Genomic DNA, 26,900 nt, shown 5'->3' with positions numbered 1-26,900 from the left:
GTGTTAGTGGGGTAGGAAGGGTGGGTGTGGGGAGAAGGGAAGGGATGGAAAGGGGAAACCTAGGAGGAGGTTACAATGCTTGATAAGAAATGTACTCATTATCTTGCCCATGTAATTGTAACCTCTCTGTACTGTATTTTCACAATAAAAACAATGATGCTTATTGAAATGATCTGCCGAAATGGAAACAAGAGGTTTGGGTGCTTGTTTATTTCTTTTTTAATCATATTGAACTGTTTGCAGTTATTGCTTTTTTCTTTCATTTTTCCTTTGGTTTATTCCCTGTTGTCACTGGTTTTGATTTCTAAATCCTTTGTCTTGTTTATAAGTCTATCTGATTTAAGAAGGAAAGTACATCACAGAATCTGACAAAGGGTAAACCAATTCAACAGTGATACATACAAGAAACTATATTGAAAATTTATTTTGAAATGTGTTGGCGGGAAATTTGGGGAAAAATGGGAGAAAATGAGGGAAAATATTCAAAAAGTAATGTACTCATCTTACTTATGTAAATGTAATCCCTTTATACATCATTGGTACAAAAATTTTAAATAAAGAAAGAAAACAAATGAAATGTAATTACTTAAGTTTTCTTTGTTTTTTTAAAATTTAGTGTACATTATGAAGACTAGTAACAATTATGCTCTTTTGATCTTGGAGTAGCTAGGTTAAATAGTCATTTCTAGCTTGTTGTCTGAGCTATCTTCTTAGGTTTTATTGATCCTTGGAAGTGTACACACTCAGTAAGCACTACATAGAGTATCAGTTTACACTTTTAAATTTCACAAGTGCTTTTAGTAACTTATGTGATTCAGAAGTGAGAAGAAAAGTTTAAATAATGGAAGAGAAAACTCTAGTTTTGAGTCAAACGGGAAAATATAGAAATAACTACCTTACTCTGTTTAATGTTTGGATCAATAAGGCAATTGAAGCAACATTTTACCAGAGAAAGACTGAGTGATAGGATCCCATTGATTTTGGAAATGTACAGAGGTAAGCTATTTCAAGCCAGAAAATCCTGAATGAATCATTTAATGCATAATCCATGAAGGTCAAATTACACAAAACAAGCAGAGAGATTCCTGTCCATTGATGATTAATTAATTCAGATAAATTTGGACAAATTTCAAACATGCTAATGACAAAATAGGCAGAGGTTTCTACCATGTTAGATTAGAAAGTTGATGATAATTTGTTTGGAAATATTTTAGTAATATATCAAGATTTGTATTTCCTCCAGTTTCTGATTAAACAAGAGTAGATGTATGGTCAGCATACTTGACGATTCTTCTTATATTTAAAAATTCACTTGATTGACGAACCAATTTCTTTTCAATAATTTCCTCATTGCCTCCTTTACGTCTTTGTTTCTCAAACTGTAAATGATGGGATTCAGCATGGGGATCACAATGGTGTAAAATGTCGACACAATCATATCATGCTCCAGAGCATAGTTAGAACTTGGTCTCACATACATGAAGAGGATTGTCCCATGATAAATGGACACTCCAGTTAGGTGAGAGCCACACGTGGAGAACACTTTTCTCCTTCCTTCAGCTGAATGCATTCTCAGAATGGCCAACAGAATGAAACCATAGGAGACCAGGACAATCAGAATAGTGACTATCTCAATAGACCCTACACAGTAGAAGAGTAGAAGCTGGTTTATTTTTGTGTCAGAACAGGAAATAGCAAGTAGTGGAGGGATATCACAGAAGACATGCCTGATTTCATTGGATCCACAGAAGGACAGGCTAAAGGTAGCCACTGTGTGTATTAATGCATGTGTAATGCCACCAAGATAGGAAGCCATGATGAGTGGCAGATAAACTCTGGCTGACATGGTCACTGAGTAGAGGAGGGGGTTGTAGATGGCTACATAGCGGTCATAAGCCATTGCAGCCAAAAGAAAACATTCTGTGGTTCCAAAAGTCACAAAGAGAAGCATTTCTGTGACACACCCTGCATAAGAAATGGATTTATTCTTTGCAAGGAAATTTACCAACATTTTTGGTGTGACAACACTAGAATAGCAGGCATCCAAGAATGATAACACACTCAGAAAATAGTACATGGGGTTGTGTAGCCGAGAATCTACTATTACCAATAACACCAACCCCAAATTGCCTACCAGAGTAAAAAGATAGACTGCTAGAAATAGCAAAAATAAGATGACTTGCAGTTCAAAATCATCTGTGAATCCCCTGAGTATAAACATGGTGACTTCAGTCTCATTGTTTGAATGAATTCTGAACAAATCCATACTTGGTGGTATCCCTGGCATTTGTTGGTCCTCAAAGCAATAGCTTGTGAACCTAGAGTCCAGTTACATCTTCAGCTTCACATTTTAGGCACACATAAGGAAGTCTTCAAGGCAGATTGATTGAGCAGTTATGCAGGTAGGCCCAGCCAGATGCATGGTTCTGTTTAAATGAATTGAAGAAAATATTTTATTCATTTACTGTCTTTTTCTCATGCAACAACAAAATATCTACCTATTACACTAGCTGAATTTCTAGTTTCTTTTTCGTTCTTTCTGTTTTCTTTGACACTGGAAATAAACAAGGACTTCTTACCTGCTAGGCAAGGGATTTACCACTGATCTATATACCAATATATGCCTTCCATTTTTATCAAATTTCTACATTAATTTCATATTGTATGTCTGCATTTTCAAGGTTAAGATTCTACTTCTTGAGCCTTAGCTCATTTTATTATTTTGTTTGTGTTTGTTTTTTGTGTTGTTTTGTTTGGATGGTTAATTGGAGAAGAGTCTCAAGGACTTCCTTGCCCAGGCTGCTTCCAACTGTGATCATCAGATTTCAGTTTCCTAAGTAGCTAAGCTTATAGGTCTGAGCCACTGGAACCTGACTTTAAAAAAATAAAAATTTCTATTTAAAAATTCTAAATAGGGATACAGGTGGACCCATTGCAGCAATGAGATGTACAAGACGTTATGTCGAAAAACGAACTTTACAACTTTGGCATGGGGGGTAGGAGGGGGTGAGGGGAGTTGGAGATGGGAAGGGATGGGAAGGAGAAACAAGGGGAGGCACCAATATTTGATAAGAAATGTACTCATTGCCTTGCTCATGTAATTGTAACCCCTTTGTATGGTATTTTCTCAATTAAAAAATCTCTAAAATGTTTTACAAATGGATTTTAATTTGAGCAATTTTTAATTTGAGTACAACTATCTCAATCAATGTCACCCCTTCCACCATTTTCCCCCATGTCTCCCATCTCTACCCATTCCCTCAATCTGAATTTCCTTTTCATCTGACAATCATCCCATTCCATTAGCAACTGAGAGATAGAAGTGAGCAGAATAGATGATGCTCTTAACAGAAGTAGTCTTGTTTGCATAAAAAGGTTAATTCAAAAGACTAATGTATTTGTCTCCTGAAGTAAAATTTTTCTTAAAGTATTTTTTTAAATTTTCATTCTTGACACAAATATCATTAATTGTCCATTTGTGATATCCATTTTTACTGATATTTTTAAACGAATTCGAATTTCATAGAGTTATATTCTGATTTTTAAGCAGTCTTTGAGCATATATATTTATATTTAATACATAATTTTGTTAAAAGTAATTCATGGGATATACAAAATTATACAAATAAAATATATCTCACATGTTTCTTTTTTTCTTATTTATTTATTTATTTTTAATTGTTAAAATAACGTACAGAGGGGTTACAATTACATGAGCAAGGTAATGAGTACATTTCTTATCAAGCATTGTTGCTTCCCTTTCCCATTTCTTCCCATACTCCCCCCACGTCCACCCAACTGATCCTCCCCCCCGCACCCCTTACCCCGCCTCACCAAAGTTGTAAAGTTCATTTCTCAACATAACGACTTGTACATCTCACTGTTGCAATGGGTCCTCCTGTATCCTTATTTAAACAATTTGTTTCTTCCCTTCCCCTCCCCAAATTATACCAATATCAAGTACAGTGAAAACAGGGGTTATACCGTGGGGGAGGGACATACAAAGCAACAAAGAAATCATCTTATAAATATGTTAGAAACAATAGCAAGAAAGAAAAACCATTTGAGTCCTTATCCTGGGGTTCATCTGTTTCCTTGCACTTTATTTTGTGAAAATTTCTTCTGTTACAATGGTAGCCATATTTCTTTCCTATCTACTGAGAAATATTTTTCTACATGTTTTGTCTATATTAATTTGTTTAGTTCTGTTTTAATTTAGTTAGTCCTAACAATACCATCGGTAATGTATGATAACATTTTCCATTTTAAAATGAGACATCTTTTGTGTAAACTAATTTGCATAGGGTTACCTCAGTAGTTAGCAGTGGAAGTTGACATCTAGTCAGACTTGAGAGTGTGCTCACATTCAGTTTACAGAAGCAATACTGCAATGATGGATGTGAATCCCACATGTTTCTATACCAATGTTTACAGAAATTATTAAACACAATCATAGTCTGAGTCGTTAATGTGCATGCAACAACACAAAAAAATTGAATTCATTTGTATCTAGACAGAATGCTTTTATGATGAAAACTAAAATATTAGATCAACTATAATACCCAACAAATTTTAAGAATTTGGGCTGAGTTGGAGGCCAGTAGAGTTTATCTTATGTATGTGAAGTCATGGGTTTAGTCTCCACACTTTAAGTCCCTCTCCACAAAACAAGCAAATTTCCAAACACAGATTCATGATGATGGATTTCATTTTTCCTCCTTCATGTCTCACACCCAACTACATTACCAATACAATAATATTTACTGGATACAGAGCTGAACTGGAGTAAAAAAAAAACAATCAATTTACACTCAATATGAAAAACACTAGATTTTGACATACTAAACCTCCTACCAATCATAAACATTGTGAGAATGATATCTGAAAACTCTTTTGAGAAGAAGAAACCATATGTCTTTTTTCTCAATAAGCATCTCAGAGGATTTCTGGGGAAGACGTTTTAATATATATAGAACAAAAAATTCATAAAGTGGGATTACAAGCAGTCAAAAGCTTGATCCTTTGAGATTTCTAGAATTCTTAATTAAAATAAATTTAAATTTCTCTGTGTAAAGTGAAAAATTAACATTTAACATACAGAGATGAAATGTTTTCTATTTTTGTTTGGATACATTTATAAAAATAATTAATAAACCATCAACTAGTTCTACATCCATATGTGTAAGTATAAGAATTCACACAGTATCTTTACAATAAAAAATATATACGTTTATGGTCCTGAGGAAAGGATCATAAATTCTTTTTTCCATATTTGTCTGCAAGGATATTCCTCTTGTAATATGAAATGTCTTTAGATATTTAGAGTTTGATTGGAGTGGGTCAAACAATCACAAGCAAGGTCAAACCAAAGCTATCAGCACAACGATGTTTATTACAGCATTATTCACCATTGTTTATTGTAGCATTATTCACCATAGCTAAGATAGGGAACCAACCCAGGTGCCCCTCAGTAGATGAATGGATCAAGAAAATGTGGTATATATACACAATGAAATTCTATGCCTCCATCAGAAAGAATGACATTGCCCCATTTGTTAGGAAATGGAAAGATTTGGAAAAAAATTATACTAACTGAAGTAAGCCAGGCCCAAAGAAACATAGGTCCCATGGTTTCCCTTGTTTGCAATCACTAGTACATGTCTAGGACAAGCAGAGAAGGTCAAAGGCTATGATACATGTGACCATATAAGGTGATGTTAAGCACAATGTACCCCAAGACAGGGACACAATTGACAGTTTCTTTCTTGCTATTTTTTTCAATGTACTTATAATGCACTATGTGGTTCTTTTGTTTGTTTTGTATCTTCTTCCCCCATGGTATAACCCCTGTTTTCACTGTATTTCACTGTATTCCGGTGTTCTGCTTCTTGTATATACATTTTTTTTAAGTTGGGGAGGGGAAGGAATACAGTGGAATGCTTAATTGGAGATACAGGTTGACCCATTGTGACAATGAGATGTACAGCAAAAAGTTGAAAAAGAAATTTACAACCTCAGTGGGGCGCAGGGGTTGGCGCAGAAGGGGGGGATAAGGAGGAGTTGGAGAGGTGGGGAGGGAAGGGATGGTAGGGAAAAAACAAAGGAGGAGGTAACAATGCTTGGTAGGAAATATACTCATTACCTTACTCATGTAACTGTAACCCCTCTGTACAAAATTTTACAGAATTTATATATATATATATATATATATATATATATATATATATAAAGAATTCAAAAACAAAAAAAGAATTTGTGTATTGATTGGTCATTTCAAATACACTAAATCGTGTTCCTGTTGAAATATATCCCTTCTAAATGATCTAAACTCCACAATTTTTGTCTTTCAAGGTTCTAGTTATGATGAATTTTGATAGACAAAAATTATGAAGTTTAGATCTCTTAGTAGTCCTAGGACTCCATTTAAAAGACAATTTCAGTTGAAGTAAAATCCTCTTTTTTTAGATTTAATACTTTATGGCATAAAGTTCAGTTTCTAATCAAGTTATGACTAATAGATACTTCCTAAGTAGTAGAAAGCTTTTCCTCTTACCTTTTCAAATGAACTGCTTCACCAACTAAGGCAAGCCACAAGTGTTACCTACTTTAATCCTTCCACTACACGCTGAAGCCCCTCCTGAGGTCCACAGGGAGGTCTCAAGGAGAAAACACACTAATTGCCTTCTGGGAAATGAAAATGCCAAGGTAATCTTTGTAAATACATGAAGGATTAAAAATAATCAATTATATGATAAATGACAAAACACAATACAGAAATGCACACTAGACCCAAGAATCATATTATCCTAAATCAAGAAGAGCATATGCTGAAGACTAGCATACAAATCTAATGTGTTGGAAATAGATTCAACTTTTAGACTAATTAGGTGACACTGATTTTATAAAATTCTTTAAAATTCAATTTTCTCCTCTTGAAAATAAAACTTTTTCAATTTTCAGTATCTTGTGAATATATTTAGATGTAACATATCACATATATTTGTGTATAAATGTAGATTATATGATATATAATGTATACAAGAATGTAAATATATTACAATGATTATAATATATAATGTATTATAATACATAACAATATATAATCAATTACAACATAGTAGTATAATTATAATTTATTGTATATAATAAATATCATATGTTTTATATATGAGTCATTACAAATATATACATGTATATTAAATACTAAATAAATAATATAAAGATGTAATCCTTGAGAAAATGTGTAATCTGCACTTAATATAATGACCTCTCATGCTGTTTTTTATAAAACTCTGTAAAATCCACCTTCCTCTTCATCAAAATATTACCTTTTGAATTCTTTCAGTATCTTAGGCATATATATATATATATATTATATAGACTATAGATATGTAATATATATATATATATACAGATATTTGTATGTAACTATATCATGTAGATATAGGCTATATTTATATTAAATATTTAATGAACTAATATAAAATGTAACTTATGAAAAATGTCTAACCTTAAATAATCTACATATACATAATGATTTAGATTTTAGTGTGCTGCAATTCCTAATAGTGTGGGAACTTTTAGCTTATTACATGATTAATAAAACAAATAAAATATAAAGGCATATATTTAAACTAAATACATAAATGGAAGCCATTACCAGGAGAGTTATTTTAATATATAGTACTTGTTTGATTCCTGTATGACCGCCCTCATCTCTTTATCATCTTTTCCTTTTGTCAGTGTATTTTGTAAATTCATGAGCTCCATGCAGTCAATTAATTTGCCACTTTCCCACTAAATTCTTAGGGAAACTCATAATCCCATTAAGATTTTAATGTATTACAGATTAAATAAACTTTAACCTGTGGTTAATGGAAATTTCCTCATGTTAACATTTGGTCATAAATTATCATTTTTTTCTCTTTTTAATAACAGATTCATTAATTTTGTTGTATGTATTCATTCTTTCATTTTTTCAGGTAATCAGTAATTAGAGTAAACTGAGGTTTGTTGATGGTAAAAACTGAGTTTTCTATTTCTGCTGGTCTTTTGTCATCATCACTCAACCCATTTTTCTGTAAGGATTTTTGTTTCTGTTTTTTTGTTGTTGTTTTTTTAATAGCAAAATGCTTATTGTCATATCTAGAAATCTTTCTTACCTTCTCATCTTTCAAAGTGGCTCACTAAAAATGATTTCTAGCATCATAATTTACTCACTCCACTAATTTCTAAATTCAAATCTAATAGAAATGAACTGATGTTATTCTCTCTACAACACATGCAAATTCTTTTTTTTTTTTTGTGGGTTTTTTTTTTTTTGTGAAAATACCTTACAGAGGAGTTACAATTACATGGGCAAGATAACCAGTACATTTCTTATCAAGCATTGTTGCTTCCCTTTCCCATTTCTTCCCATACTCCCCCCACCTCCACCCAACTGATCCTCCCCCCACACCCCTTACCCCTTACTCACCAAAGTTGCAAAGTTCATTTCTCAACATAACGACTTGTACATCTTATTGTTGCAATGGGTCCACCTGTATCCCTAGTTAAACTATTTGTTTTGCCCTTCCCCTCCACAAATTATACAGACATCAAATACAGTGAAAGCAGTGGTTATACCGTGGGGGAGGGACATACAAAGCAACGAAGAAATCATCTTATAAATGTGTTAGAAACAATTGCATGAAAGAAAAAAAGCATTTGAATACTTATCTTGGGGTTCATTCCCTTAACATCAACTTATCTGACCTTTTCTGCTTGACTCAGACATATTCTAGTTATTGCAAATAAGGGAAACCATGGGACCTATGTTTCTTTGGGCCTGGCTTACTTCACTTAATATAATTTTTTTTCCAAGCCTTTCCATTTCCTAACAAATGGGGCAATGTCATTCTTTCTGATGGAGGCAAAGAATTCCATTGTGTATATATACCACATTTTCTTGATCCATTCATCTACTGAGGGGCATCTGGGTTGGTTTCATATCTTAGCTATGGTAAATAATGTTGCAATAAACATAGTTGTGCTGGTAGCTTTAGTATGGTCTTGCTTGTGATCATTTGGGTAAATGCCAAAGTGGGATTGCTAGGTCATAGGGGAGCTCTATGTGGAGTCTTTTTTTTAAATTTAATTTAATTTTATTTGTGAACATACTGTACAGAGGAGTTACAATTACATGGGCAGGATAATGCGTACATTTTTTACCAAGCATTGCAGCCTCCTCCTTTGTTTACCCTTCACATCCCTTCCCAGCCTCCCCCCTCCCCCCCAATCCCAATCCCAATCCTTCTCCTTCCCCCCCTTCCCCCCCCCCCGAAAACCAGTTGTCTATGTGGAGTCTTTTGAGGAACCTCCATACTGCTTTCCAAAGTGGTTGAACAAGTTTACTCTCCCACCAACAAAGCAGTAAGGTTCCCTTCTGTCCACATCCCCTCCAGCATCTGTTCTTATTAGAGTTCTTGATTATAGCCATTCTAACTGGCATGAGGTGGTATCTCAATGCTGTTTTGATTTGCATTTCTTTTATGGCTAGGGAGGGTGAGCATTTCTTCATGTGTCTATTGGCCATCCTTCTTTCTTCTTCAGAGAAGTTTTTCTTTAAGTCTTTAGCCCACTTATTTATTGGGCAGTTGTTTCTTTGAGGATTTGTTGTTGGAGGATTTAATTTTTTGAGTTCCAGTTATATTTTAGATATGAGACCCTTGTCTGTTGTATGGCTAGTGAAGATCTTCTCCCAATCCGTGGGCTTTCTATTGATCTTCCTAGTTATGTCCTTTGTGATGCAGAAGCTCTGCAATTTCATGCAGTCCCATTTGTCCAACCTTTTTTTGATTTGTTGTGTTTCTGAGTCTCTATTAAGAAAATTTCGGACTGTGCCAAGGAGACATAGGGTTTCTCCTATTCCATCCTGTAATGTTTTCAGAGTGTCTCCTTTGACTCCAAGGTCTTTGATCCATTTGGAGTTGATTCAGGTGCAGGGTGACATATAGGGATCTTGGTTTAGTTTTCTACAAGTTGTTAACCAATTTTGCCAGCTCCATTTACTGAAGAGGCTGTCTTTCTTCTATTTTATTTTTTAGCTCCCTTATCGAAGATTAGATGGCTATAGGTCTTTAGGTTCATTTCTGGGTTTTCAATTCTATTCCATTTGTCCTGAGGTCTGTTCTTGTGCCAGTACCAAGCTGTTTGGATTACTATAGCTTTGTAGTAGAGTTTGAAATTTAGTATTGATAGTCTTCCAGCACTGTTCTTTCTGTTGAGGATCATTTTTGCTAGTTGGGGTCTTTTATTGTTCCATATGAATTTTTGGATTGCCTCTTCTATTTCCTTAAATTATTGATAGGTATTGCCTTGAATTTGTAGATAGCCTTGTGAAGTATTGCCATTTTTTCTATAAATATGACGTTTTCTAAAATACGATGTTGATCTTTCCAATCCAGGAGCATGGGAATTTTTGCCACTTTCTAAGTTCTGTTTTGATTTCCTTTTTCAAGTTTTTAAAGTTTTCATCATAGAAGTCCTTCACTTCTTTGGTTAAGTTAATTCCTAGGTATTTTATTTTTTGTGGGGCTATTATGAATGGAGGTGCTTCCCTAATATCAGCCACACTTTTATCATTATTGGCATACAGAAAAGCCATTGATTTTTGAGGGTTAATTTTTTTTTTTTTGTCGGTTGTGGGGCTTGAACTCTGGGCCTGGGCGCTGTGCCTCAGCTCTTCAGCTCAAAGCGAGTGCTCTACCACTTGAGCTACAGTGCCACTTCCGGTTTTCTGGTGGTTAATTGGAGATAGGAGTCTCAAGGTCTCTCTTGCCCGGGCTGGCTTTGAACCGCGATCCTCAGATCTCAGCCTCCTGAGTAGCTAGGATTACAGGCGTGAGCCACCAGCGCCCGGCGAGGGTTAATTTTATACCCTGCTACTTTGCCAAAGTTTTCCACATCAATGATCATTCATATCACTCTCTCAAAAAAGAATATCCAGGAAGTTGACCAAAAGGGAGAATGTGCCAGAATTAAAGATGTTCATTATTACAGTTTATTAAACACATATGTGGGTTTTTATGTCTTTCAGTAATATATTTAACACATACCATAGCTTGTGTTTATATATGCATGTCAAATGAGTAATATAATTCACAATGTTACATGACTTATACAATTTGGAAATGACATATCTTAGAATTTACAATTTTGTTTTCTTCATTTGCATGACATTTTGTTTGAGTTTCTATTATAATATTTTTCCAAAAGCTCAAAGTTCATTTACTGCTTAATAGCAAGTATGTAATATGAACAGAATAACATGAAATATATTTGAAGATGACTTCCTCATCCTTCTGCTAGATTTTGTAAGGCATGCTGTGATTGTATATTACTGTGGTTAATTCAAATAGTTTACTTTTTCATATATAAATTGGTTTATATTGTGAGCGTGAGAAAATTGGTCCCTAAGGATGTTAAATGATAACCCAGTAAGTAACAAATCTCTGTATAATGTTCAGGATTCCTGTCTTAAGGATTCTTGTCTCTTATAAACACTTTTGAAACAGTTTTTGGAAGCATTATTTTAAACCAGAAATCAAAGCACACTTTTCACTGTAAAAACCATTACGTATCATGTCTTTCTGCAGAGCCATTTACAGATTCATTACTTAGTAAATCATCGTATTGTTTCCTGAACAAGAATAGATAAGATAGATAATTAGAGAGCATTTCCCCCTGGAACAGCATCTCCTTGGGGCTTCAGGAGCAATTGTGTTCATATAAAACCTCTTATTTTATGAACCATGTTCATAGTAATTCCAATCTCACAACTTTTGATTCACAGGTAAGAGAACCCATATAATTTTTTTCTAAATATGTTAAGAAACCAAAAATTTACTATTTTACTACACTAAACAAGTAGCATAAAATCTCACTTCTTGCTGATTGCATAGAGAGATAGAACATATGTACTACATTTTAATTAGAATTCAAAATGAACACAATCTGAAAAGCAACAAAGGTAATAAGAAACACTACGTTTTTGTTAGTAGAGGTAAATAAAAATGTTCTAACTAGGGCACACATATCCGTTTTCTTAAGGAAAGAAAAGGTTTCTTAAAGTATGAATAATTAGTGAGTTGCAGACAAAGGCTAACAAAAATGTTAAAATAAAAATGTTCAACATTCAAGGAGCATCTATTTTTTGGGGGGTAGGGATGGGAGGGAATGTGTAGCTTGAACTCTGGGGTCTGGGCACTGTCCCTGAGCTCTTCACCTCAAATTGAGCACTCTACCACTTGAGCCACAATGCCACTAAGAGTCTCATGGGCTTTCCTGCACTGGCTCGCTTTTAACCAAGACCTCAGAACTCAGCCTCCTGACTAGTTAGGATTACAGGCCTGAGCCACCAGTGCCCAGCAGGTCTTCAATTTTGATCAAAGGAGAAAAGTAATCAATCTTTCAATTTGGCTTATCTCATGAGTTAGGTAATTTTGAAGCAATTCCACAGTATTTCTGATTTCCAGTATTTTTAAAAAATTGCAAACCATTTTAAGAATGTTTCCTTCCGTTTTTCACCAAGGGGTAGGGATGTCACTTAGAAGCAGGAATTTGCTAGCCAGAGGCAAGGGGGGGACAAAAGTCCCAGAATTTTGAGTGAGACGTCATGCTGGCTTTACTTTTGACACTGATCTTAAAGTGTTGCTGTAAAAGTGGAATAAAATATTTCCCACAAAAGCCCATCACTGTCTCAAGTGCTCAAAAGCTAGCTATAATTGTTCTTTGTTTGCAAACTTAGTGTAACAATATTATGTTGTTTTCTGCCTTTCACTCCACTTGCACTCATGTATAGGAATTAACTTAAAAATTACTTGTCATTACAGTTTCCAAGAACAATAGTCATTTTATCCTTACAATTCTGATTTAACACAAGCTATTGTTTTTTAGAGAACCTCATGACACCTCTTTTTTTGCATCCTATGGTGTGGATATTGAAAAATAAATGTTAATGTAGAATGAATATAGAAGGTAGAAAATGATTCCTAGAGAGTAGGAGGGAAGAAAGAATAATGAATGGCTAATAACTGCATGTTGTATGCATTTGCTGATATACGACAGACCTCAATAATATGTACAAACGATGCATGCTCATTTTAAGTTATTTTAAAATAGAAACTATCATTTTTCAAGAGAAATAGAAGTACTTGACAAATAGAAGTACTTGGATCTTTCCTATTTCATTCATGCAAGGAAATGCAGCTGACCATGGTACAAGTATACCTGGTATAATCCAATGCATATTTTGGCATGAACACGTTACACAATTTATAAAATTCTCTCTTGCTTAAAAATAGTCCAAAATATGTGGTTTGGTGAGGAAAAACTATAATCATAATATTGCTCTATAACTATGGATTAATCCTGATAAAATAATGTTAGTGAGGGTGTTACAAAACAAAGATTTGCCTTACTCAAAGAAGAAAATAGCTAGTAGAGCACTTGCCTTTATTTTGGCAGTCCTGTATTTTATCTCAACCACAGAAAATATATTAAATAAAAGTAATAAAGAATGAGAAATTCAACTCAAGGATAAGTCACACACAGTTACTGATGATTAATCATAATGGATATTTGTGACCAAATATTTGACAACTAGAAAAGGTCTGATGAGAGAAGAAGTGAATTTGATTGAGATATATTGTACTCATGTATGGGATTGTACTAATTATAATACTACAGCAATAGATTATGAATATGAACACTGACTCATATTTATTATGATTTGTGTTATATAAATGCATGAGTATAATAAAATCTATTTTCTAAACAGAATTAGAAAGTACATACTTACAAATAAAGTTATATTTGACATATCTTTTGCATAAACATAAAACTAATAATATAAAATTTAATTTATTCCATCTTTCATACCAACAGTTATAATCTTAGCAATTACTTTCATACCTCATTATAAATATGTGGTTTGTTATGTATCTAATTATAAATATTTGGTTTCTTATAGTTGAGTCATTTAGTCCTTATTTCACTGAGTGGCCAGACAACACTAAACAAGAACATTAATGTAAAGAAAAATTATACTTTCTAGTTTCTAAAAATGAGTCCTCTGATTGGTATTCAATATTTAAAGCAATGCGAAGACCAGAAAGGACAACAAGAATTTAGATTTCTGAAGGACTGAAAATGATGAACAATTCAGCTAGGGAAAAAAAGAGGAAATGGAATGATAGTAATTTAGGAAAAAATATTGGTTGGTGTTTGGTACAAATGGTAAAACACCTGACTAACCAACATGAGGCTAATTACCTCCAGTAACAGAAAAAAGCCAATATTTATTAATTCTACTAATAGGTAGATCTAAGGGATATTAAAATACTTTAGCAACTTCCCTACAAAATATTTATATCATACTGGAGGTAACTACTCTATTGCATCAAACTAATTAAACCTATTGTATTTTTTTTTTTTTTTGCCAGTCCTGGAGCTTTAACTCAGGGCCTGTCCCTGAGCTTCTTTTGCTCAAGGCTAGCATTCTACACTTGAGACATAGTGCTACTTCTTGCTTTTTCTGTTTATGTGGAATTAAGGAATCGAACCCAGGGTTTCATTCATACTAGGCAAGCACTCCTCCACTAAGCCACCTTCCCAGCCTGCATCTTGTATTTTTAAATTTCAATTTTAATAACGTCTTGCTCGTCCATATTTATATCTTTGTTTTCAAATAGGTATTGTTTACACTCTGCAGAAGAGTAGATTATAACAAATCCTTTTATACAATTTTCAAAACAACTACAATTCAGACAATCACGTTCTATACTCTGTTCACTCATTTGAGTGTCTTAAGAGTCTTTTACTGATACATTTTGGGAATTAACACATTATATGAAAATAAGGAATTAAAATGGGGATAAAAAGATGATTTTGAATGTGGCAAAGGCCTATCAGTGAGTGAAAACCTGTATGTTCAATTGGATCCTGTATGAATAAAACCAAACCTGAACTCCTCATCTGATCTCCGTCCCCTTGATACCTTGGTTATTTGTTTTTCTTTTTTTGCTTTGTCAATCATGGGGCTTGAACTCTGGGACTTAGTTCTGTCCCTCAGCTCTTCAGCTCAAGGATAGCACTCTACCACTTGAGCCACAGTGCCACTTCTGGTTTTCTGGTGGTTTATTGAATATAAGAGTCTCATGGACTTTCTTGCCGGTGCTGGCTTTGAACCATGATCCTCAGATCTCAACTGCCAGAGCAGCTAGTATTACAGGCATGAACCACCTGTGTCCTGCATGATACACTGGCTGTTATACATAGCTAATAAACAGATGAAATAAGAAGTTTGTGGTGCTTTTTTTTTTAACACTTGCATTGTCTTTAAGGAGTTGTACAAAGGACTTGCCATTCACAGAAGCAGTTAATGAACACAATATGGTGTCTTAATCAATGTTACCCCTTTCTACATTCTCACTCACCCCTCTCACCCCATCCCTTTGGCTCACAATAGTGTTTATTATTTTTATTTTTATTTTACAGTTGCACGAATAGCAACCTCCTGCATCTCTTCAGGCCTGTTCTGTGTGATTTCCTCATGAGAAATATCACCGAGGTTACCATATTTGTATTCAGAGGCTTCACAGATAACACTGAGCTTCAAATTCTCCTCTTCTTCCTTTTTCTACCCATTTATCTTTTCACTCTCCTGGGAAATTTAGGAATGATCCTACTGGTGGCTGGAGATTCACGACTGCACAACCCCATGTACTATTTCCTGAGTGTCTTATCATCTCTGGATGCGTGCTTTTCAACCATCATTACCCCCAGAATGCTACTAGATTTTGTATCAGTAAAGAAAGCCATTTCACTGTCTGGCTGCGCGGCGCAGATGTTTCTGGCTGTGATGTGTGGAACCACAGAATGTTTTCTGTTGGCTGCAATGGCTTATGATCGCTACATAGCCATCTACCACCCTCTTCGCTACTCAGTGAGCATGTCACCCAGAGTCTTCATGCCCCTCATCCTTGTTTCTTTCGTTGGGGGAATCCTGCACTCTTCTATACACACAGGGGCCACCTGGAGCCTATCTTTCTGTGGCTCCAATGAACTTAAGCATTTCTTCTGTGATATCCCTCCTCTACTCGCGATCTCATGCACTGACACGCACATCAATCAGCTTCTGCTCTTCGTCTTTGTGAGTTCCATTGAGATGGTCACTCTCCTGATTGTCCTGGTCTCCTATGGCTTCATCCTGTTGGCCATCCTGAAGATGCGTTCGGCTGAAGGGAGGAGAAAGGTGTTCTCCACGTGTGGCTCTCACCTGACTGGTGTGTCCATTTATCACGGGACGATCCTCTTCATGTACATGAGGCCGAGTTCTAGCTATGCTCTGGAGCACGACATGATCGTGTCGGTGTTTTACACCATCGTGATCCCCATGCTCAACCCCATCATCTACAGTCTCAGAAACAAAGATGTGAAAGAGGCACTGATGAAACTATGTAGAAAATATCGGTGTATGAATTAAAAATTAATTTTCACCTTGAGAATTCATCTGAAAGGCAAAGGAACAACCTTTATTTCTGAGTGTGTCTTATTGTCACTTCTGAGAGCAAAAACAAAAAACATAAAATTAAAAAAATCTGTTTTACTACAGTGATAATATGCCTAAATTGGAGACTGAGTCCAAGAAAATCCTTATGCCAAACAAGAGTCCAAATCACTTTCTCCACACCACCTCTCCCTCTCCCCTTTTTATTGACTGATTGATTCAGTCATTCATTTACTCAACTATCCATGTGTGTGTGCATGTATGTGTATATACATATATATGTATATACATATATACATGTATATATGTCAATATTTTGGTACTGAGAAAGGAATTTCCACTGTGACTATACTAATATACTATACTAATTTGACTTCCCACAGCAATCAATGATGTTTTCATTTCTTCTTATATACAAAGTTATATTTCTGGACAAATTTTTTCTCCCTGAAGATGGTCATTCTGACTGTACTGAGCAATAATGTCAGTTTAGCTTTTATTGGCATTTCTCTGACAATTAAAAATCTGGACATTTTTTCATGTATTTACTGGCCATTGGTTTTTATTAGAAATATTCTTAGTTTATTTGTGGATTTATTAATTGAATGGTGAAGTTTAGAGATGTTTGATATTTATTTTTTGCGTATTCTAGATGTGAATCTCTAATTAGATGAACAGCTGACAGATATGTACTCAATTATTGTATTTTCCTACATTTTATATATTAATATTAAAATTATGGCCAGAAATTTATTTTCATTTGCATTGTACAGATATGTTTTTCACATTGCTTTATTTTTTATCCTAAAATACTTTGAATATACTGCCGCTCAAAAATATGTGATAAAAGAGAACCAGCTGGTATGACACCTAATTCCTAACTTTTCCCATCACTAATTAAACATCATCATTGAAACAACTCAGTGCACAAACTTATACTCAAAACAATGAGGAAACCAAGTATACCACTACAATAACTCCCAGGAGACAGATAATTAGGAAAGTTGTGTTGAAGAAGTTAGGAAGATGACTTTTATATTACCCACTTCCCACTTTGCTGAATCTCATGCAACGCAATACAAAATTAATGTAATGTATATATGGGGTGTGTGTTATAGTTGGATTAGAGAAGACAGATGAAAAAGATGAAAAGCTATGGTCAAAATACTTCATGTACGTGTTCAAATATGAAAGTGGAATAGTGAATCTTCTCCCAAACTCATGTTTGGAAAAGTGAAAGGGAAAATAAGAGAGAATGTTGAGGGTAATGAAGGTAAGGCACACTTGTATTCTGTCAGACCACAGTTAAATAATACTAGAAATCAATACCAAGTGAAATTAGAAAAAAATATTGAAATACATGGAGATTGCAAAATACATTGTTTGAACAACCAGGAAAATAAATGATGAAATAAAAATAAACATTAGAAAAATCTAAAGTAAGAGTGAAAACTAACCTTGCAAAATTTCTTGTCTTCACCAAATAAAGTGCTCAAAAGAAAGTTTAGAGCTACAGTTGTATACATTAAAAAAAAACAACAGTAACAAAAACATGAGATCTCAATCAAATAACCTAAGAATGATCCAAATTTCCAGAAAAGAAGAAACTAAACATATGATAAGGAGACAAGAAGAAATAATAAAAGTTAAGACTGATGTTAATAAATAGAGAATGAAAAATAAGAAAAATAACTGAAGAAACAGAAAAGTTCATTTTTGGAAAGGTAAACAAGATTAACAAACCCTTAACAAAGTGAATAGAAGACTCAGTTGAATAACATAAATAGTAGTGATTTGGATGATTATTATAATGAAATACTTGGAAAACTATAATCTGATAAATTAGAACATCTAGAATAATTCAATAAAATTCTAGATGTGTTTAACTACCAAGTCTGAGCCAAAATAACATAAACCCCTGAAACTGATCTGTAACAATTAAATACACTGTGGGGAGGGGAGGATCAATGAGAGGAGAAAGGGAGGAAAACGGAAGATACTAGCAGGTTCTATAAAATCAAAATTGTGTGTGTGAAGTTAGCATGAGATACTGAAAACAGCACAATACTTATGCATTTCTTCTTGTACATATTCAAGTAAACATTCTTTACACAGTGTAAAGTGATTAATGCAATTATATTTTACAGTGGTTCTCATGGATTTATCTGAATTTTACTGTATTCTATAACTTTTTAGGAAACTTTTTGCTTATTACGTAATTATACTTTACAATGCAAACTCCTTAGCAAACAATTTTCCACCTTAACGTTTTATAATTCCTTTATATAGAGTCAGTCTTAAACAAATATTTCTCTGAAAATTTCTATTCCATAATAATTGAAAATTTCATGTTCTTTTAGTTACACCATGTAAGCATTAGATTTATAAATTAGTGTAAATGTTAGAAGTCAATTTTGGAAATAAGTTTTTGCGTGTGTTTGACCTATGATTTGATAGTGAAATAATCGCCAAAGAGAAAAAAACACGATAAAACTACTCTCTCGAGTACATAGGGGAAAAACACTGTTGTATACAATATTAATTTAGTTAGAATGGCTTTCAGCCATTTCAGCCTAGATGAATATGCTTAATCAAAGTACTGCAGAAAATGGATTAATGGCATAGAAATGATAAAACTCTGCCTTCTAATTTTAGTGACAGCTTTTTAAAAGACTTTATTCTATAGTAAAAGAACATTCTGTTTTATTACAAATTAAGACATGCTTTCCAAAGGAGACTGTGCCTATAAATTATCAAAATTTCTAAATAACAACAAAGAGATAGACTCACTGATATTTTTAATGAGGTCATTTCCTCCTTATGACATTTACCACATTATAAGTATAGTATACCTGGGTATACTAAAACTAGGAAATTCTGTGTGAATCACCTTGACAGTTATTTAAAAATACACTAAAGAAACAAACTTCCAAGCAAGAATGACTAATCAGACAGCCAACTCCCTTTAAGAAAAAAAAATGCCTTGGAATGTGAAGTAATAACAAGAGAGCTATGGTATCCAGACTGGATATTCTTTTTTTTGTAACTAAAATATCACTAACTAACAAAAATATATACATTGGAAGGTCAAGGGTCTAAGAAAAATATCATATATATATATTTTTTTTAAATAGTACCTCACAAATTACATGATGATAATTTTATTTCTTGAGAAAAATCTATGTGAAAAGTAATGCCTTTAGCCTTTGAGCTTCCATTCTTGAACTAACCCACGTAATTTTGCTGGGAAATTGGCTCCTGAGAATGACACATTGTTGCCTAATTGTCTATGAACTCTAAATAATGTGGCCTGGAACTAATTAGTGTAAAAGAAGAAAGACTCATACTGTCTTGCAGATAATCATACTACCTTCTTGGAATTTTTCTGAGGCAGCCCTCCCTGGTAAAACTTCCACATATTCAACTTGAACAAAATTTGTATAATGATTTAATTTTCCTTAGAAATAAAATATAAACATTCAAAAAATAAAAATATCTTTGAAAGTAGGAATTAAGTGCCACATTGTAAATATTTTCTGACCCTAAAATAGTTTTCATATTCTATTTCTGAAACAAATTGGGGTTGATGAATTCTGTGATATTGGAGGAATACTTTGGCTCCCCGTGATAGTGTTACACTGTAAATTGGGAGAGATTTATCAGGTGGAAAACCCAGTGATTTGCTGAAGAAAATATCTGTCCACCTAATGTTTGTGTCTTACCTAAAGTAATGTGAGAATTTGCGGTTACATACATAGAGAGTTGATCGAATTAGAGTCTAAGATGTCCATGATTTAAAAACAGAATTTTGGAACAAATTTTATTTAAAGGTTCAATGTAAGAAAATGTGGTATAATCTGGAAAGAGATAGGTAAGTGTGGCATACACACCTAATATACTTTGTAGAATAGATAAAGTGAACTTAATTTGTAGTTGACCTGGAAAACTAAGGAACAGCATGTGAGAAGTTAAAGATTGTTCTAACATTCTTTATTTCATCTCCATCTTTTGTTCAGCTTTGCAGAAATAGCTATCAACTGGAATAGAACATCCTACCCTGGGGTATGGAGTGAGAGGCACCATGTGTATTTACATAAGACATTGAAGCATTTTGCACCCCTTTCCACATCTATAACATGTTAAAATAATAGTGTGCATGGTAAAAAGACTTTATGGAGATTAACTATGGTAGCTAAGAAAATCACTGGAAGTTTAAGTCCCTTCTAAATAAGAAAGATGTTATTTTATATAGCAAATACAAATGTTACTTTGTGCCAAAAAAGTCTTTGTGACCTTTGATTATTGTTAAAAATAATGAAAATTTATTTCCACTTTTGACACAAATTAATTACTAAATAATACTGGTTGAGCCCAGTTCTGGTGGGTCATCTGTGTAATTCTAGCTGCCCATGATTCTGGGAGCTGAGGCTCAATGTTGAAACACATGCTGGACTTATACCAAACTCTGAACTTGTGATAGGTTATTTGTATAAGGAATGTTTTTCCTTTATGAGAATATATCAGTGACTAAAGGAAATACACTGAGCTAAATATTTGCAAAAGACATAGCTATGAAATGAGAGGGGAGAGATTAAAAATATCTTTATTAATGTCTTAATCATATGGCCTTCATGATGAAAAATCATGTAGAAACCAGGATCACAATATAATGATGATTAATTATATATGCAATCTCCACCAAACTGAATGTGGAGGAACTGCAAGTAATTCCTTTACAAGTAAAAATGAGATAATAGGGTTTCACCTCTATCGCTTATTAAATAGATTACCTGAATTTTTAGCCTCAGCAATAAGGCAAGAGAAAAAAGTTAATAAGGTAAAAATTGGAAAGAAGAATCCAACTTACTCTTAGAGTAAGAGATTCTATGCTTAAAAGATACTTAAATTTTTTTATCATAAAACTCTTAGATATAAGAAATATTTTTGGCAAAGTAGTAGGAAACAAAGTCAATGTATAAACTAGTTTCTGAAATCAGGAAAAAAAATCTCATTCTCAATGACCTAAGCATATATTTCTCCAAGAAAACATAATGCCCCTAAAATAAAACTGAAAAATATTGAATAAAGAAATAGATGATACTAAAAGTAAATACAAGAATAATTTATATTGATATTTATTTATTCAGATAATCCACAGAAAAATATCAGTTAAAGCTGGGCTACTGTGGCTTAGACCTGTAATCCTTCCTACTAGGGAGGATGATCAAAGCCAGCCTGGGCAGTTAAGTTCATGGGAGGCTTTTTTCCAATAAAACACCAAAAAAATGGAAGTGGCGCTGTGGCTCAAGTGGTAGAGCGCTAGCCTTGAGCTGAAGAACTGAGGGACAGTGCCCAGGATAATTTTAAGCTCACAACCCACTATGTGTGTGTGTGTGTGTGTGTGTATGTGTGTGTGCGCCACACACACACACACACACACACACACACACACACACACACACACAATCAATTAAAAAACAAAAACCTTCAGACCTGAGGAACACGTTCAACAAAATAAGAGGCAATTATTTCCTGATCAGGACTCCAAGAGCTCAGTATATAAAAGCAAAAGTTGGATTGCATTACATTAAAATCTGAAAGACAAAAAGGGAGAAAATAATTAAAAATGCTGTCTTTTCTCTAAATTCAAATCAGGGCATTATCACCTGAACTTGTGAGGAATAAGCAGTTTCCCCAAAATGCATTTTTGTATCAAGAGGAAATACACCTTATGGCTCACAACAATCATTACTCTGATTCTCACTATGAAGCTTTTCAAATTTTTTTCAGATTCTCTCTTTGCTTGCTCATTGAGAAATTATTAATAATGACTATTTCACTTTTATTTATCTCATTTTAAAACAATTTTCCTCCTTTCCTTTTTTTTCCTTTTTTATTTTTGATTGTTTTTCATTTTTTTAGTTTTGGGGCTTCAACTCAGGGCCTAAATTTTGTCATTGAACATATTTTGCTGTACCACTTGAGCCATAACTCCTTTCTCATTGTTTTTTTTTGGGGGGGAGCTTAAATTAATGGACGTAATAGTCTCGTGGACTTTCATGCCCAGGCTGGCTTCCGAACCCAATCTCAGATTTTAGCCTGATGAATAGTTAGCATTATAGGCATGAACTATCAGCTCCCAGCTCTGTCTATTTTTTAAAGTAGTGCTGATATACATACTAGAGAAATTTTGTTCATAATAGGCAAGTTTTCTGCCACAAAGCTTTATCCCAGTTTTTAATCTTACTTACTTATTTAAAAATATATGCCACAGGTACAAGTGGATCATGCCTGTAATCCTAGCTACTCAGGAGGTTGAGTTCTGAGGATCACAGTTTAAAACCAACCCGGGTAGGAAAGTCCACAAGACTCATCTCTAATAAAGCCACCAGAAAAGTGGAAGTGGCATGGTGGCTCAAGTGGTAGAGTGCTATCCTTGAGTTAAAGAGCTGAGGGACAGTGTCCAAGCCTAGGGTTCAAGCCTCATGATGGAAAAAAAAAGAAAAGAAAAAGAAATAAAAAGAAAAATATATGGTGACTCAATTATGAACCTGGAAAGTAAGCCAATGATATTTATCAGTGTGAGACCTGATTTTTCTTGCTGATCTCACTTTTCTTTCATTGGGTTTTTCCACAAAATGTAAATTAGTGGACAGATATCCAAGGCACCTACTAAATGATGGCATATCAGCACAAGAAAAAACTAACAAGCAGACAAATTAATTAAACAAACCAACAGATAAAATAGTGGAGTTTATAAAGCTTATAATTTATTATATAGAAGTCATTGATTGTTATAATAAGATAGCTACAAATCTATGTGAATATGTTCAAAATAACTATTTTATACAAAAAGGGAAATGACGGAAACAAACTACTTTAACAAATCCCAGCAGTTTAGAATTGCATTCATTTACTTCTTTGAATATTAGGGTTTTTTGGTATATTTTTAGACACTGTATCATTTTATTAATAAATAGTGTAAAAGGATCAGTACTAACTGTTAAAATATTAAATTTTTAAACAGTCCTGTCTTGGCTTAAATTTTTCATGGCAAAGACACACATCATAAACTATCCAATTATTAATTTGTAGTTGGGCAGCCACAATTAAAGGAATATCAAAATCAAGAGTAGCCTACGTTAGATATGCTCTAGATATCAGGGTATTGCATTTAATGTATTTGCAAAGGTAATCTCTAAATTCTAATACAGGACACATCTGAACATTATTATCCCCTCCCTCATTTTCTCCTATTTTCTCTTCCCCTGTCTTTCCTCCCCACCCACAGCCAAATTGTAAAGTTTATTTCCAACCTAGTGTCCTGTAAGCATTACTGTAGCATTTGTTCACTCTTTGTCCTTTCTCTCACCGTTTTCCTATCACCCTTCCCTTCCTCAAGTCAGATAAACATATATACAAGAAATATGGAACCAAAATCAAAAATAGTGATAACAAGAGATAGACCAAAGGTGAGAAAAAGAAGGAAAAAGAAATAACTTCACACAGTACATTAAAAGAAACAAACCACAAAACCCTTCTTGTTTCCATCTCCTGGAGTTCATTTCTATTTCCATCATTTTATATGGTCATACATGCATAGCTATTGAGCTAGCTAGGACTATCTTAGATATTTACTAATTATTACAAATGAGGGAAACCATGGAGCCTATGTTTCTTGCCATCTGGCTTAATTCACTCATATGATTTTTTTTCCAACTTTCTGATGAAAGCATAGAATTCCATTGTGTGTATATGACACATTTTTTCGATTCATTCATCTATTGAGGGACATCTGGGTTGATTCTATGTCTTAGCTATGGCAAATAATGCTGCAATGACCAAATAAAATTATGCTTATTCTAATGAACAACAAGAATGGAGACAAGAGTTTATTGGCGTTTTGTTTTTTAAATTGTATTGTACAAACTGTTTATCATCATTGCTTTTTGCTTTCTTTTTTCCTTCTGGTTTATTACCTATTGTCACTGTTTTTGATTTCTGTACTATTTGTCTTGCATATAAGTCTATCTGATTTAAGAAGGGAAGGGCAATCAGGGAATCACTGGGACAAAGGGTGACACTTACAAGATACTATGTTGTAAATTAACATTACAATTTGGTGGGTAGAGGAATTGGGTGAGAAAGTGAGAGAAAATGAGGGAGAGGGTAACATTGTTCAAAAAGAAATACATTTGTTATCTTATTTACGTAGATGTAACCCCTTAATATATCACTGGTAAAATAAAATTTAACTTAAAAATAAAAAGAAAGAAAACAAATGAAATGTAATTACATAAGTTTTCATGGACTTTTCAATTTAGTATATATCATAAAGACTAGTAACAATGATGCTCTTTTGATCTTGGAGTAGCCATGTTCAATAGTCATTTGTATCTTGTTGTCTAAGCTATCTTCTGAGGTTTTGGTGATCCTGGGGGTGTACACTTTCAGTAAGCATTACATACAGCATCAGTTTTATATTTTTGAATTTCACAAGGACTTTAAGTAAGTTCTGTGATTGAGAAGTGAGAAGAAAAATTTAAATAATGGAAGAGAAAATGATAGTATTGAGTCAAGCAGGGAAAATAATATACAAGTGACTAGCTTGCTCAGTTTAATGTTTGGATCAATAAGGCAAGCAACATTTTACCAGAGAAAAACTGAGTGACAGGATCTCATTGATTCTAGAAATGTACAGATGTAAGCTTTTAAGCCAGAGCATCCTGAATAAATGATTTCAGATATAATCCATGAAGCTCAAATTATGCAAAACTGCAGCATAGCAATTCCTGTTCACTGACAATTAATTAATTCAGATCAATTTGGACAAAATTACAGACATTCAAATGACTAAATAGGCAGAGGTTTCTTCCATGTTAGATTAGAAAGTTGATGATATTTTATTTGGAAATATTTTAGTAATATAAGCAAGATTTGTATTTCCTCCAGATGTACGACCAGCCTCTTGGTAAATTTTCTTCTATTTAAAAATCCACTTGATTGATGAACCAATTTCTTTTCAATAATTTCTTCATTGCCTCCTTTACGTCTTTGTTTCTCAAACTGTAAATGATGGGATTCAGCATGGGGATCACAATGGTGTAAAATGTCGACACGATCATGTCATGCTCCAAGGTGTAGTTAGAACTTGGTCTCACATACATGAAGAGGATTGTCCCATGATAAATGGACACTCCAGTAAGGTGAGAGCCACAGGTGGAGAACACTTTTCTCCTTCCTTCAGCTGAATGCATTCTCAGAATGGCCAACAGAATGAAACCATAGGAGAGCAGAACAATCAGAATAGAGACTATCTCAACAGACCCTACACAGTAAAAGAGTAGTAGCTGGTTTATTTTTGTGTCAGAACAGGAAATAGCAAGTAGTGGAGGGATATCACAGAAGACATGCTTGATTTCATTGGATCCACAGAAGGACAGGCTAAAGGTAGCCACTGTGTGTATTAATGCATGTGTAATACCACCAAGATAGGAAGCAATGATGAGTGGCAGGTAAACTCTGGCTGACATGGTCACTGAGTACAGGAGAGGGTTGTAGATGGCTACATAGCGGTCATAAGCCATTGCAGCCAAAAGAAAACTTTCTGTGGTTCCAAAAGTCACAAAGAGAAACATTTGTGAGACACACCCTGCATAAGAAATGGATTTATTCTTTGCAAGGAAATTTACCAACATTTTTGGTGTGACAACACTAGAATAGCAGGCATCCAAGAATGATAACACACTCAGAAAATAGTACATGGGGTTGTGTAGCCGAGAATCTACTATTACCAATAACACCAATCCCAAATTGCCTACCAGAGTAAAAAGATAGACTGCTAGAAATAGCAAAAATAAGATGACTTGCAGTTCAAAATCATCTGTGAATCCCCTGAGTATAAACATGGTGACTTCAGTCTCATTGTTCGAATGAATTCTGAACAAATCCATACTTGGTGGTATCCCTGGCATTTCAGTTGTTATTTGTTGGTCCTCAAATCAATAGCTTGTGAGCCTAGAGTCCAGTTACATCTTCCTCTGCACATCTTTGGCACACATAAGGAAGTCTTCAAGGCAGATTGAGCAGTTTTGCAGGTGGGTCCAACCAGATGCATGGCTCTGTTTAAATGAAATGAAGAAAGTATTTTATTCATTTATGGCTGACTTTTGTCATGCAAAAACAAAAGATCTGCCTATTACACTGTCTGAATTTCTAGTTTCTTTTCCTTTGTTTCTGTTTTCTTTTTTTGTTTGTTTATTTTTTATTTTATTTTTGTCGGCTGTGGGGCTTGAACTCTGGGCCTGGGCACTGTCCCTCAGCTCTTCAGCTCAAGGCGAGCGCTCTACCA

At 34.1% G+C, this 26,900-nt stretch overlaps 3 protein-coding genes across 3 annotated transcripts; 1 reads left to right on the top strand and 2 right to left on the bottom strand.

Moving 5' to 3' along the window:
- Window positions 1-1,300: 1,300 nt before the first annotated feature.
- On the bottom strand, window positions 1,301-2,287 carry LOC138833620 (olfactory receptor 5T9-like). The gene has a single exon (XM_070031901.1). It carries the CDS (start codon window positions 2,285-2,287, stop codon window positions 1,301-1,303), a length of 987 nt encoding a protein of 328 aa, XP_069888002.1.
- Window positions 2,288-7,021: 4,734 nt separating this feature from the next.
- Window positions 7,022-16,525, top strand: LOC138834161 (olfactory receptor 5T7-like). Its single transcript, XM_070032917.1, is given in 4 exon segments — window positions 7,022-7,045; window positions 7,775-7,820; window positions 12,028-12,037; window positions 15,538-16,525. Coding segments are annotated over 4 exon segments (1,068 nt in total).
- Window positions 16,526-25,536: 9,011 nt separating this feature from the next.
- On the bottom strand, window positions 25,537-26,523 carry LOC138834160 (olfactory receptor 5T9-like). The gene has a single exon (XM_070032916.1). It carries the CDS (start codon window positions 26,521-26,523, stop codon window positions 25,537-25,539), a length of 987 nt encoding a protein of 328 aa, XP_069889017.1.
- Window positions 26,524-26,900: the final 377 nt, after the last annotated feature.

This window comes from Dipodomys merriami, unplaced genomic scaffold (genome assembly GCF_024711535.1).
Source record: "Dipodomys merriami isolate MVZ:Mamm:240054 unplaced genomic scaffold, mDipMer1.0.p SCAF_21, whole genome shotgun sequence".
Taxonomy (NCBI): Eukaryota; Metazoa; Chordata; class Mammalia; order Rodentia; family Heteromyidae; genus Dipodomys; species Dipodomys merriami.
This window is presented reverse-complemented; position numbering and strand designations above follow the sequence as displayed.